The 15,356-nt window shown below is 42.8% G+C and overlaps 1 protein-coding gene across 1 annotated transcript in view; it reads left to right on the top strand.

Moving 5' to 3' along the window:
• The first annotated feature begins 3,269 nt into the window (after nt 1-3,269).
• LOC115154555 (E3 ubiquitin-protein ligase RNF128) overlaps nt 3,270-15,356 on the top strand; it is a 54,333-nt gene continuing 42,246 nt past the window's right edge. The window contains exons 1-2 of the mRNA XM_029700874.1: nt 3,270-3,869; nt 5,931-6,178. Of these exons, the coding sequence (XP_029556734.1) occupies nt 3,443-3,869; nt 5,931-6,178 (675 nt within the window). The 5' untranslated portion in view covers nt 3,270-3,442. The remainder of the gene's footprint in view (nt 3,870-5,930; nt 6,179-15,356) is intronic.

Genomic DNA, 15,356 nt, shown 5'->3' with positions numbered 1-15,356 from the left:
CTTTACAACTTGTGATGCTGTAAACAAAGGAATTTCCTAAATTATTTTGCTTGAACTTTGGTATTTCAAGCCTACAGTGTCATGTATTATCTTGTGCACTGTTATGGCAGCAGTAGTGTATTGACGTTTCATGTGTTTGTTGACATAGCTCATTTTAAATCCTGCTAGAACATTTCCTCTTACACACTTTCGATAGCACACTGGCCGAAACTAATGAAGACAGATCATGATGTGTTGGATTACAACACTGCAATATCACAAACAAAATCATGTCAAATCAACAATATGCTGTATATTCTTTTTCCATTCTTGCATTCACAGGTAAACTTGGACTAAACAAATGCAAAGCTAGTGAGCAAGGTCCACTAAGATAACATAGAGATGACGACTGATGTAGACTTGGTTTAGGTTACAGAGAAGGCAGGTGTCAGTTTACTGCCTACAGTACAGCGCCCCAGGCAGAAGATCAGGAAGACGGTGCTTGACTCCACTATTGATGATGTCGTCCCCACAGTGACCGTACATATATACCCCAACCAGAAGCCATGGATTACAGGCAACATCCACACTGAGCTAAAGGGTAGAGCTGCTGCTTTCAAGGAGCGGGACTAAACCGGAAGCTTATAAGAAATCCCGCAATGCCCTCTGACAAACCATCACAGGCAAAGTGTCAATACAGGACTAAGATTGAATCGTACTACACCGGCTCCGATGCTCAGATGTGGCAGGGCTTGCAAACTATTAGACTACAAAGGGAAGCACAGCCACGAGGTGCCCAGTGACATAATCCTACCAAACGAGCTAAATTACTTCTATGCTCACTTCGAGGCAAGTAACACTGAAACATGCACGCGAGCACCAGCCGTTCTGGACGACTGTGTGATCATGCTCTCCATAGCGATGTAAGACCTTTGAACAGGTCAACATTCACAAGGCCACAGGGCCAGACGGATTAGCAGGACGTGTACTCTGAGCATGCGCTGACCAACTGGCAAGTGTCTTCACTGACATTTTCAACCTGTCCCTGACTGAGTCTGTAATACCAACATGTTTCAAGCAGGCCACCATAGTCCATATGCCCAAGAACACTAAGGTAACCTGCCTAAATGACTACCGACCCATAGCACTCACGTCTGTAGCCATGAAGTGCTTTGAAAGGCTCGTCATGGCTCACATCAGCACCATTATCCCAGAAACTCTAGACCCACTCCAATTTGCATACCACCTCAACAGATCCACAGATGTTTCAATCTCTATGGCACTCAACACTGCCCTTTCCCACCTGGACAAAAGGAACACCTATGTGAGGATGCTATTCATTGACTACAGCTCAGCATTCAACACCATAGTACCCTCCAAGCTCTTCATTAAGCTTGAGGCCCTGGGTCTGAACCCCACCCTGTGCAACTGGTTTTTGGACTTCCGACAGGCCGCACCACAGGTGGTAAAGGTAGGAAACAACACCTCCGCTTCGCTGATCCTCAACACAAGGGTGCATGCTCAGTCCCCTCCTGTACTCCCTGTTCAACCATGACTGCGTGGCCACGCATGCCTCCAACTTAATCATCAAGCTTGCAGATGACAACAGTAGTAGGCTTGATTACTGACAACGACAAGACTGCCTACAGGGAGGAGGTGAGGGCTCTGGGAGTGTGTTGCCAGGAAAATAACCTCTAACTCAACATCAACAAAACGAAGGAGTTGATTATGGACTTCAGGAAACAGCAGAGGGAGCACCCCCCCATCCACATCGACAGAACTGCAGTGGAGAAGTTGGAAAGCTTCATGTTCCTTGGCGTACCCATCACTACCTGCCCTCCAGGACACCTACAGCACTCGATGTCACAGGAAGGCCAAAAAGATCAAGGACAACAACCACCCAAGCCACTGCCTGTTCATCCCGCTATCATCCAGAAGGCGAGGTCAGTATTGGGACATCAAAGCTGAGACAGAAGCTGTTTTTCAATCTCAAGACCAGCAGACTGTTAAATAGCCATCACATTAGAGGCTGCTGCATATATATATATATATATATATATATATACTCAATCATCACTGGCCACTTTAATAAATGGAACACTAGTCACTTTAATGTTTACATATTTTGCATTACTCATCTCATTTGTATTTTACTGTATGCTACTGTATTTTAGTCTATGCTTGCCCATATTTATATATTCTTAATTCCATTCCTTTACTTAGATTTGTGTGTATTGTTGTGAACTTGTTAGATATTACTGTTGGAGCTAGAAACAAGTATTTCGCTACACCCGCAATAACATCTGCTAAACATGTGTATGTGACCAATCAAATTGACCTGATTTGATTTTAGAGAAGCTTTTTCTGCTCATGGAAAATTCCTGGGAACTTTTACTTCATGAAACATGAGAACAACACTTTACATGTTGCGTTTTTGTTCAGTGTGACTGTAGTGGGCCTTTAATACTGTGTGTAGGCTAGGTAATACAGGCGGCCTTAATTGGGGAGGACGGGCTCTTCGTAATGGCTGGAACAGAATTATGAAAAGGTTATTGAAAACAAACACATGGTTTCCATGTATTTAATATCATTCCATTCCAGCCATTATTATGAGCCGTTCTCCCCTCAGCAGCCTCCTGTGCTAGATATGATTCTGCTAACTTTAGTAAGTTATACTGTATGTTGGCCACATTTGTATCTAAAATAGGCAATGGTGTTTTCTGGTATTTGTTTAAATTATTTTTTTTTTTGAGCAAATACAATACATGCAAATAGCACTTGATTTTATGATACAGTATGTCTATATTACTTAAGGAATGACATACTGTACATGAGAGCAAGATGAATGAAATTAATTTGTACATCAATTGACCAAGTGATAACCTTTTTCTAAATCAGAGGACAAGCCTGGGGAGGAGTTATGGTTGCATGTCATCGTTCAGTACGTGGGCTGCTATACATCTAGGACCGAAAGACTAGAAACCTAAAGGCTGCGTGTTTGACAACTTTAGCATATTAGCTAATTAGAAAATACTTAATACTTTTAGCTGCTTTGCAACAACTTAGCATTTTAGCTAACCTTAACTCTTTACTCCTCAGGAACATAGGTTTGTAACCCAATAGCAAGCATTGCATTGTAAACGTTGTTATTGTGCTGTGGCTCTGTTGAATTTGTTTGTGTTATTTCGCCATGTAAAAAAAAAAAATAATAATAATCCTTGAGGTTTGGTTAAACGTGTGCTTCTCCTTTAAGAATGAAATGGGAGCGTACTACTCTCAATTTGACCTCATTGACGTCACGAAGAGAGGAGCCTAGAACTAGTTCACCTGTCAGCCGCTTAATATAGTAATGACATTAGTTAGACGAGCGACAACTTTTCTTTGTTTGGTTTTTAAGTCTCATACCTTTTATCGACTGTTCAACGCGGAACGGCACTGATAACCCACGCCGTAAAAAAAGATTATGGAACCTTTAGCGAAACGGTATCTATTTTCATGGCTGTTTGTGGCTTTAAGTCTTCACGTGTCCAGTTTACATTTTGCAGTAGCGACTTACTACACAGCCTACCTGAACGTGTCGTTTATTGATCCTGCAAACAACGAAACCATATCGCGACTTGGGGAAAGCGGACTAACGGTATATGGACAAGATTCTCCTAAAGTAACGGTGATGGGGGACGTTTATTTACCTGATCCGATTTACAGTTGCGAAAGTGATACTTTTTATGATGTGCCTAGTGGGTCGAAGGGGTGGATCGCCATAATTCAACGCGGCTACGGATGTACTTTTTCACAGAAGATCAATATTGCAGCCAGTAAAGGAGCTGTTGCTGCTGTAATTTTCAATGGTCTTGGTACAGACAATACAGTCATCCAAATGTCGCACCCAGGTAACGTTACGTAGTTTGCAATTTACAGCAAGATGTGCTCACTTTCTCAATTTCAATAGTGTGTAACTGCAGCCCGCAATTCGGGGCGTTCCTGCGAGAACCCCCCCCCTTTTTGGGGGGGGGGAATGTTGGTCAAAAGTGAAAAAGAAGTACTATGTCACTGTCCTAAAAAGGTGGGGCGAAGGACACTACCGGTCGTCCCGCCTCACGCTAGCACAGCAGAGAGGAGGCTAGGATCTAACGTGTACTAGCTAGCTTGATAGTTAACGACACCGTGTGCTAGCTAGCTGGTGAAGGACGCTGTGTACGGCTAGCTACTGTTATCGCCCCCGCCCCTTTTGTGTTGTTTATCCGCAGCTGGCATCCAATGGTAGTGTTCATGCACAATAACAACTGTAACCCCCGCCTCCGACCTGTCCTAACTGGAACGCCCCGAATTTTGGGCCGCAATTGCACCCTTCTCTTTCATTTAGGTAACCCCGGTCACTTAAATCACCCAATTGCCTACTATATTATTTTATGAAAAGCTCTCATAGCCGAATGGTCAAGATAAGTTAATTTCAAAACCGTCGTCTATAGTTGTTAAATTCTAATGTTCTATGAATTACTTTTGAGTATACTTAAGGTAGGCCAACATCTGGAAAGTATTTGCAAAATGTGTTCCCTCTGCTCAGCTCTAATTCTGAAGAACCCCACTGTAGGCCTACCTACACATGTCTCATGTGGCATAGCCTTCCATTCTGCCTGTTCTTCCATTCTTTATGCAGTTTAGACACTTAAGTGACATTGACTTGCTGAAAAACTATAGTAATTGCCTCAGATTGTCCATTCCATGTGAGGGCGTAATGAAGTGATTTTAAAGTGAAAAGATAATAAGCCTTGTAATATTACGTCATTGAGCTATGCCCTGACTCCATTAGCTAATTTAGGAAATGTTTGTGTTGACATGAGTCACGTTTTTTTATTTAACCAGGTAGGCCAGTTGAGAACAAGTTCTCATTTACAACTGCAACCTGGCCAAGATAAAGCAGTGTGACAAAAAAAACGGAGTTACACATGGTATAAACAAATGTACAAATGTACAATAATAACACAATAGAAAAATCTATATAGTGTGTGCAAATGTAGTAAGAATAGGGAGGTAAGGCAATAAGTAGGCCATAGTGGTGAAATAATTACAATTTAGCATTAACACTGGAGTGATAGATGTGCAAGTAGAGATACTGTGGTGCAAAGGAACAAAATAAATAACAATATTGGGATGAGGTAGTTGGGTGGGCTATTTACAGATGGGCTGTGTACAGGCGCAATAATCGGTAAGCTGCTCTGACAGATGATGCTTAAAGTTAGTGAGGGAGATATGAGTCTCCATGTAATAGGGCTGGGAATATTTATATATTTCTTAATTCCATTCTTTTAGATTTTTGTGTATTGTTAGATATTATTGCGCTGTTAGAGCTAGGAACACAAGCATTTCGCTACATGTGTTTGCAACTAATAACATTTGATTTGATTTTTGATTTGAAGTGTCAGGGACCTCCCGATACGATATCACGATACTTAGGTGCTGATATGTATTGCGATTCAACGTTCCAAACATATTGCTCACCATATGTTTGCTGCAGAGGGAGCATGAGAACTAGTTTTGATCTGTCATGGAAATAAAAATGCGTAAAACAAATTGGCTCCCTATTTAAAATGATGCAGAACCATCTGTATACTGGAGTTTTGGTGCAGGTACAGCCAACTGGCACAAATAATATTGCGATATTGTTGTAACGCTACGATATATCGTTAAAACAAATGTCCTGATATATAACTATATTGATATTATCCCCCATCACTACCATGTAATGGATCCTTCTATTGTTCTACTTACTTTGCAGTAGATATGTTTTCACATTAAAGAACACCATGTTCTTACATTGCTTGTTAAATATTTGTAATAGACCGACACATTAGGCCTAGATACTGGGATTTCTTTGAGCACCTGATAGCATATTTAAGGCTCAGCCTGTGTGTGTTATGTTTCCTCATACTTTGTTTCCCATCTGGTTACAGGAACAGGAGATATGGTTGCCATCATGATTAGTCACAGACGGGGCATGGAAATTGTTGAGCTGATCAGGCAAGGGATTCCAGTCTCGATGACCATTGAGGTGGGCAAGCAGCATGGTCCCTGGATGAGCCACTACTCTGTCTTCTTTGTCTCCATCTCCTTCTTCATGATAACAGCAGTAACTGTGAGCTACTTCATCTTCTACTCGGCCCGTCGCCTCAACGCCGTTCGTCTACAAAACCTTCAACAGGTCAGACTCCAGTCTGTGAAACAATGACGACAATTATTTACCCTCTGTAAACCAGAACTTGACAAACCAGTTTTACACATTCCCACAATGCTTGACTTGGACTGAAATAGGTTGCGTACTAATTTTGTGTGCAGGTGCAGTTTATATTTAGGTGCAGGAACTGCAGTAGTTTTAAGCCTATATTCTGTAATAAGTGCAGGAACAATAGCAGTAGACAATTTGAGGTTCTGGTATTCAGCGCCGTTGAGCTCCTGCCAAAGTAAACTACTGCTTTCCCATGATTGTTTTCACCAGTCATGTTCGTCTCTATTGAATTGCCTCTAGGAGACAGGGAAATATAGTTGGTTTTGTGATTGTTAAACAGCGAAGTAGACTGACCATGAGGTTACCGTAAGTTTTAATGTCTAAACCTGAACAGTCAGATTCAACAGACTTGTCCCAAGACTGCTAGTAAATACGCAATTACTTGTTTGACAGTAACCCCAGTCAGTGGTTTATGCTGCACCTATATCGCCTTTGATCAGTAGAACAATATGGCTGGGCAAATTCCACTGGAAGTGTTTTTCTTTTCTACACTAAACATACAGTGAGCTCAAAGTATTGGCACAGTGACACATTTTTTTTTGTTTTGGCTCTTTACTTCAGCACTTTGGATTTGAAATTAGTTAGAGGCATGAATACCATACCCCCCCCAAAAAAGCTAACCTCCCCTGTTATTGTAATGGTGAGAGGTTATTAGCATGTCTTGGGGGTAGGATATTTGTGCGTCTAAGTTTCTCCCTCATCATTATTCACGATTCTTTCAGGACTATCCGTAATCATGGTATCATCCACATTAATGTACGAGTCTGAAACATTCTATTCTTATTTACAATACAAGTGACTCCAAAATGACACTACGTTATTTACCATTAATTTCTATTGGGCACAAAATCTGAAACGCAACCAAAACAAACAGCAAATGTATTCAAGTTTGTACAGTCACAAGCTTAATGTAGTCATTGCCTGCTAGGAATATGGGACCAAATACTTAACTTTTTACTACCGTAATTTCCGGACTATAAGCCGCAACTTTTTTCCCACGCTTTGAACCTCGCGGCTTAAACAATGACGCGGCTAATATATGGATTTTTCCCGCTTTCAAATGTTTTTTCTCCAAAAAAAGACATTCTGTGACGTGCTCAGTTTTTTGGCGGCATGAAGCTTTCATTAGACCAATGAAATTGCCGAACGGGTTAATGAGTCGATGATAAGACGTTGGAAACAGCAGCGTGAGGAATTGACTCAGTGCAAAAAGACAACTAAAGCTTACTGCTAATTTTTTATTTTTTGTTACAAGCCGTGTTTCGTTAAAGCCTATTTATTTTTGTTAAAGCCTATTTTTATTTTTGTTACAAGCCGTGTTTCGTTAAAGCCTGTGTAAAGTTAATTTGTTTCAATGTACCGGTAGGCACCTGCGGCTTATTTATGTTCAAAATAAAAAAAACATTTAAAATTCAGTGGGTGCGGCTTATATTCAGGTGCGCTCAATAGTCCGGAAATTACGGTACTTTAATACACAAGTGAATTTCTCCCAATACTTTTGGTCCCCTAAAATGGTGGGTGACTATGTATAAGAAGTGCTGTAATTTCTAAACTGTGATGAAAATACACTCAAATTAAAGCTGACAGTCTGCACTTTAACTTCAGTCATTATATCATTTCAAATCTAAAGTGCTGGAGCCAAAACAACAAAAAATGTGTAACTGTCCCAATGCTTTTGGAGCTCACTGTAATATTATGTAGTGTCAATACCAGAATTTTTATTTTGATACCGACACCAGGTTTAGTATCATGATGCTTGGGCGGTATACCGGGTTATTTCATTTAAAAAAAATATATTTAACCTTTATTTAACTAGGCATGTCAGTTAAGAACAAATTCTTATTTACAATGATGGCCTACCAAAAGGCCTCCTGCAGGGATGGGGGCTGAGATTAAAAATATGAATAAATAAAAAATATAGGGCAAAACACACATCACGGCAAGAGAACACAACACAACACTACATAAAGTGAGACGTAAGATGACAACATGGCATGGCAACAACATGGCAGCAGCACAACATGGTAGCAGCATTTTCAATACCATTTTGTTTTTAAAAGGAGACCTAAGCTGGATAGAATTTGACACATCTTCAAATTTCTTATTTATAAGCAGTGGTGTAGCACGCACCCGCTAAAGTAAAACTGAAAAAATGTGGCAAAGAAATTCACTTTGTCTTGAATACAAAGTTATGTATTATTTCTTACTATTACCCCAGGAAGTCTTAAGTCTTATCATATACAGCTGGGAGGAACTGCTGGATATAAGAGCAACGTCAACTTACCGACATTGCCACCAGGAATACGACTTTCTCGAAGCGGATCCTCTGTTTGGACCACCACCCAGGACAATGGATCGGATCCCAGTAGGCGACCCTAAACAACGGTGCCGCAGAAGGGGCAGATGGAGTGGTCTTCTGGTCAGGCTCCGTAGACGGGCACACCCCCCACCGCTCCTGAGTATACTACTCGCCAATGTCCAGTCTCTTGACAACAAGGTAGACAAAATTTGAGCAAGGGTTGCCTTCCAGAGAGACATCAGAGATTGTAACATTCTTTGTTTCACAGAAACATGGCTCACTCGGGATACGTTATCAGCGTCGGTACAGCCATCCGGTTTCTTCACGCATCGCGCCGACAGAAACAAACATCTATCTGGTAAGAAGGGCGGGGGTGTATGCCTTATTGATTAACGAGTCGTGGTGTGAGCATAACAACATACAGGAACTCAAGTCCTTTTGTTCACCTGACCTAGAATTCCTTACCATCAAATGCCGACCGCATTATCTACCAAGAGAATTCTCTTCGATTTTAATCACAGCTGTGTATATCCTCCCAAGCAGACACATCGACGGCCCTGAAAGAACTTCATAGGACTCTATGTAAATTGGAAACCACATATCCTGAGGCTGCATTTATTGTAGCTGGGGATTTTAACAAGGCTAGTCTGAAAACAAGGCTCCCTAAATTTTATCAGCATATCGAATGCGCAACCTGGGCTGGCAACACTCTGGATCATTGCAACTCTAATTTCTGCGATGCATACAAAGCCCTCCCTCGCCCTCTTTTCGGCAAATCTGACCATGACTCCATTTTGTTGCTCCCAGCCTATAGACAGAAACAGGAAACGCCCGTGCTCAGGTTTGTTCAACGTTGGTCCGACCAATCTGATTCCATGCTTCAAGATTGCTTCGATCACGTGGACTGGGATATGTTCCGGATAGCATTGGACAATAACGTCGATGTATACGCTGATTCGGTGAGTGAGTTTATTAGCAAGTGCATCGGTGATGTGGTACCCACTGTGACTATTAAATCCTTCCCCAACCAGAAACCGTGGGTTGATGGCAGCATTTGTGCAAAACTGAAAGCGCGAACCACTGCTTTTAATCATGGCAAGGCGACCGGGAACATGACCGAATACAAACTGTGTAGCTATTCCCTCCGCAAGGCAATCAAACGGCTCAGACACAAGACGTATGTGGCAGGGTCTAGAGTCAATCACGGACTACAAAAAGAAAACCAGCCCCGTCACGGACACCGATATCTTGCTCCCAGACAAACTAAACTTCTTTGCTCGCTTTGAGAACAATACAGTGCCACTGACACGGCCTGCTACCAAAACCTGCGGGCTCTCCTTCACCGCAGCCAACGTGAGTAAAAAATGTAAACGTGTTAAACCTCGCAAGGCTGCCGGCCAGACGGCATCCCTAGCCACGTCCTCAGAGCATGCGCAGACCAGCTGGCTGGTGTGTTTACGGACATATTCAATCAATCCCAGTCTGCTGCTCCCACATGCTTCAAGAGGGCCAGCATTGTTCCTGTTCCCAAGAAAGCTAAGGTAACTGAGCTAAACGACTATCGCCACGTAGCACTCACTTCCGTCATCATGAAGTGCTTTGAAAGACTAGTCAAGGATCATATCACCTCCACCCTATCTGACACCTTAGACCCACTCCAATTTGCTTACCGCCCCAATAGGTCCACAGACGACGCAATCGCAACCACAATGCACACTGCCCTAACCCATCTGGACTAGAGGAATACCTATGTAAGAATGCTGTTCATTGATTACCGCTCAGCATTTAACACCATAGTACCCTCCAAACCCGTCATTAAGCTCGAGACCCTGGTTCTCGACCCCGCCCTGTGCAACTGGGACCTGGACTTTCTGACGGGCCGTCCCCAGGTGGTGAGGGTAGGAAACATCTCCAGCCCGCTGATCCTCAACACTGGGCCCCCACAAGGGTGCATTCTCAGCCCTCTCCTGTGCTCCCTGTTCACCCATGACTGCGTGGCCATGCACGCCTCCAACTCAATCATTAAGTTTGCAGACCACACTACAGTGGTAGCCTTGATTACCAACAACGACGAGACGGCCTACGGGGAGGAGGTGAGTGCCCTCGGAGTGCGGTGTCAGGAAAATAACCTCTCACTCAACATCAACAAAACAAAGGAGATGATCGTGGACTTAATGAAACAGCAGAGGGAGCACCCCCCTATCCACATCGACGGGACAGCAGTGGAGAAGGTGGAAAATGTTAAGTTCCTCAGCGTACACATCCCTGACAAACTGAAATGGTCCACCCTCACAGACTGCGTGGTGAATGCGCCTCTTCAACCTCAGGAGGCTGAAGAAATTTGGCTTGTCATCAAAAACACTCACAACCTTTTACAGATGCACAATCGAGAGCATCCTGTTGGGCTGTATCACCGCCTGGCACGGCAACTGCTCCGCCCACAACCGTAAGGCTCTCCAGAGGGTAGTGAGGTCTGCACAACGCATCACCGGGGGCAAACTACCTGCTCTCCAGGACACCTACAGCACCCGATGTCACATGAAGGCCAAAAAGATCATCAAGGACAACAACCACCCGAGCCACTGCCTGTTCACCCCGCTATCATTCAGAAGGTGAGGTCAGTACAGGTGCATCAAAGCTGGGACCGAGAGACTCAAAACCAGCTTCTATCTCAAGGCCATCACACTGTTAAACAGCCATCACTAACATTAAGTGACTTCTTCCAACAGACTCAATCTCTAGCCACTTTTATAATTAACATTTGGATGAATAAATGTATCATTAGTCACTTAAACAATGCCACTTTACATAATGTTTACATATGAGATGAGAAATGTAGGGTATATGTATATACCGTACTCTATACCATCTACTGCATCTTGCCTATGCCGCTCGGCCATTGCTCATCCATATATTTATATGTACATATTCTTAATCATTCCTTTACGTGTGTGTGTGTGTGTGTGTGTGTATGTATATATAAGGTAGTTGTTGTGAAATTGTTAGATTACTTGTTAGATATTACTGCACGGTCGGAACTAGAAGCACAAGCATTTCACTAGCCTCGCATTAACATCTGCTAACCATGTGTATGTGACCAATTAAATTTGATTTATGTTTGGGTCAAATCCACATCACTGAGTACCACCCTTCATATTTTGACGCATGGTGGTGGCTGCATCATGTTATAGATATGCTTGTCATTGGCAAGGACTAGGGATAAAAAAGAAATGGAATAGAGCTAACCACAGGCAAAATCCTAGAGGAAAATGTGGTTGTTTGCTTTCCCACAGACACTGGGATACAAATTAATCTTTCAGCAGGACAATAACCTAAAACACAAGGCCAAATAAACACTGGAGTTGCTTGAAAATTGTCTTGGAAAAACTATGGCAAGGCTTGAAAATTGCTGTCTAGCAATGATCAACAACCAGCTTGACAGAGCTTGAAGAATTGTAATAGCATCCCCAAACCAGCACAATACAAACACGCTTGACCGTTGGTATGAGGTTCTTACTGTTGAATGCAGTGATTGGTTTTCACCAGGCATATTTTTTACATTTATTTAAGTCATTTATTTTTTTACCTTTTTATTTAACTAGGCAAGTCAGTTTAGAACAAATTCTTATTTACAATGACGGCCTACCCCGGCCAAACCAGGACGACGCTGGGCCAATTGTGCGCTGCCCTATGGGACTCCCAGTCACGGCCGGGTGTGATTCAGCCTGGATTCAAACCAGGGACTGTAGTGATGCCTCTTGCACTGAGATGCAGTGCCTTAGACCACTGCGCCACTCGGGAGCTCCTGGGACCCATGTCATCCAAAAAGTTATACTTTTGAATCATCTGTCCCTAGAACATTCTTCCAAGAGTCTTGATGATCATCCAGGTACTTCCAGGTGCTTTTTGGCAAACTTGAGGCAACTTTTTGGATGAGTTGGGTCCCATCCGTCTGTGAGCTAAAGCGCAGCTGGGTCATGCAGCAAGACGGTGATCCAAAACACACAATCAAGTCTACATTAAAAATAGCTAAAAACAACAAATTTGACGTTTTGGAATGGCCTAGTCAAAGTCCAAACCTAATCCCAATTGAGATGTGGCAGGACTTGAAACGTGCAGTTAATAATTGAAAACCCACATATGTTGCTGAGTTACAGCAGTTCTGCATGGAAGAGTGACCCAAAATACCTCCACAGCGACGTGAGATACTGATCAACAACTACAGGAAGCGTTTGGTTGGAGTCATTACAACTAAAGGTGACACAAGCAGTTATTGACAGCAAGGGGGCAATTACTTTTTCACACAGGGGCATTGGGTGTTGCATCACTTTGTTAATGAGAGAAATTAAAGTCATTTTATTTGTTCCCTTTAACAAATATTAGTTTTTGGTTTAAGATCTAATGTTCAGTATCCAAAATTTGCAAAAGTAGAGCATTTAAAGGGGGCAAATGCTTTTTCACGGGATTGTACCTGGGTTAGAGCGTTGGGGAAGTTACTGAAAGGTTGCTAGTTCAAATCCCCGAGCCGACTAGTTGGAAAATCTGTCGATCTGCCTTTGCGCAAAGAACTTAACCCTAGTTGCTCCAGGCTCGCCGTCAATAATGGCTGATCCCTGGCTGTGACCCCACTATCCGAGGGTGTCTCAGGGGGAGTGGGATATGCAAAAAATAAATTTCCATTTCCATGATTTCATTTAACCTTTTATTTTGACAGGGAGTCATGCTGAGATCAAGGTCTCTTTTACAGATGAGCCTTATCATGGGGCTATAGTGTAGATGACAATCTGTTTCTCTTCCATCAGGGATTTATTTTATTGTACTGATCAACATTTGTGTAGAAGTAGGTTTCTTTTGACCTACATTGATGTAATTCACGTGACATGCACAGTCAGTTTGCCGAGGGAGAGACAATAGTTAATACCGTTTTTGATTACGATCCGCTTTGAAATCAGCATAATTTTCGTTATGGTGTGCATGTTACTAAAGTAATGAATTGATGTTAGCTTCAGCTGTAAGCTAGCAAGGAGATGTAGCCTACAAAGCTAGAAACTACCGGTATCGTCTTCCATTGTAAAGTGTTCTAGCCTTTATGGACATTGTTTTGCGAACAGTAATGAAACGTTTCTACATACCGTGTTGCATTATTCACATGTTAACTTCTGTGCAGCAAGAGTGAGGAGCTATTATGATGCAGCTCAGACTCCTGGTGCAGTGGTCTAACTCTAGCAATGATTGCATGAACGGTGCACTCGCGGTATAAAAGGGACATTGGATTTGCTCAGACTTGATTCTTTCAACCAGAATACAAAAATAGACTCTTAGAGCTTTCATTTGACACCAAATTTGTAGGTGCTCAGACTTTTGATGGACATGCCCTTGTTGGGATAGTAGCAGTGACTTTCCCTCCTGAAATGTGAAGGGAAGGTAGGAGTCATGACCTGTGCTGGTATTCTTTCAGATGGTGACAGATTGCACCTTTTTTTACTTTTAGTTCTTTGCCCTTACTGCTTGTCAATTGTTTTGTCTGCACATGTCTGTCCCATACAGCTTTTAAAAAGTCTATATTCTAAACGATAAAGGAAATGTTTATTTATCCACTTGTGTAACTGAAGGGCATTTCTATCAAAAAGGAACCATGAGCACTGTTCGTTTTTACTGTTTAATTAGAACCTAGAGGACAATTAGGAAAAGCTCAAACCAAGTTTATTCACTCACTGGGCCAAACAGCTGCAAAGACAAAAACATGTTTCTACAAGTACACTACCGGTCAAAAGTTGAGTAGGTGTTCAGTTTTTTTTATTTGTACTATTTTCTACTGTTACGAACCGGCTCAGAGTTCGCAACAAAAGGGAGACAACGTGGAGACAAGGAGTATCAAAAATATATATTTAGATACCATAACTAGCACAACCAAAAACAACAAGGTGTCTGCATGGAAAGAGTCTCCCAATGACTGGGGAAGAGGCCTCTTTATCCTGGGACACACCCGAGCCCAGGTGCTTCCCATTTAGCTGACGACCCTCCCAACTCCGCCCACCGGCATCCTAATAAGGAAACAAAAACAAAGAGAGAATACGGCAGACAGAGTGGGAGGGTCGTCACACACACCCCCCCATAAAACCGGGGACCAACAAGGGCCCCGGAACAACGTACAGCCTCTGCGTCCCAAATTGACACAGGCCTCTGCGTCCCAAATTGACACAGGCCTCTGCGTCCCAAATTGACACAGGCCTCTGCGTCCCAAATTGACACAGGCCTCTGCGTCCCAAATTGACACAGGCCTCTGCGTCCCAAATTGACACAGGCCTCTGCGTCCCAAATTGACACAGGCCTCTGCGTCCCAAATTGACAAGAGGTTACATGTTCACCTTCCACTTGCCCCAGCCAACCTCCTTCTCCCCAGACCTCAGCAACCTTTGCGCACAGGAAGCAATGTTTAAGAGGAAAGAAGAACACAAGACCAGGAGGGAACAGACAGGAAAGTTAGAACATGACAAAACCAAACAATGGTCAGTCACATAACACTCAGGAACAGGGCACACAAGAGACCGTATCAGCTACAAACAACATCTCCCAACGATTCATAGTCACTCAACGGTTCAGTCATTTCCCAACGATTCATAGTCACTCACACCGATTCATAGTCACTCACACGATTAAGTTGAGCACACCAGCCCACAAGAGAAAATACAATCACACCGGGCACCACAGAAAAGAGATTAAAATGGAGCTTCCCCAAAACCTACAATATCTCAACCCTAGTCTTCATGCAGATTTGCGGTGGGTAATTATGCA

Source organism: Salmo trutta, chromosome 19 (genome assembly GCF_901001165.1).
Source record: "Salmo trutta chromosome 19, fSalTru1.1, whole genome shotgun sequence".
In the NCBI taxonomy this organism is placed as follows: Eukaryota; Metazoa; Chordata; class Actinopteri; order Salmoniformes; family Salmonidae; genus Salmo; species Salmo trutta.
Note: the sequence above shows the minus strand (reverse complement) of the source record. Positions and strands in the feature narration are given on the sequence as shown.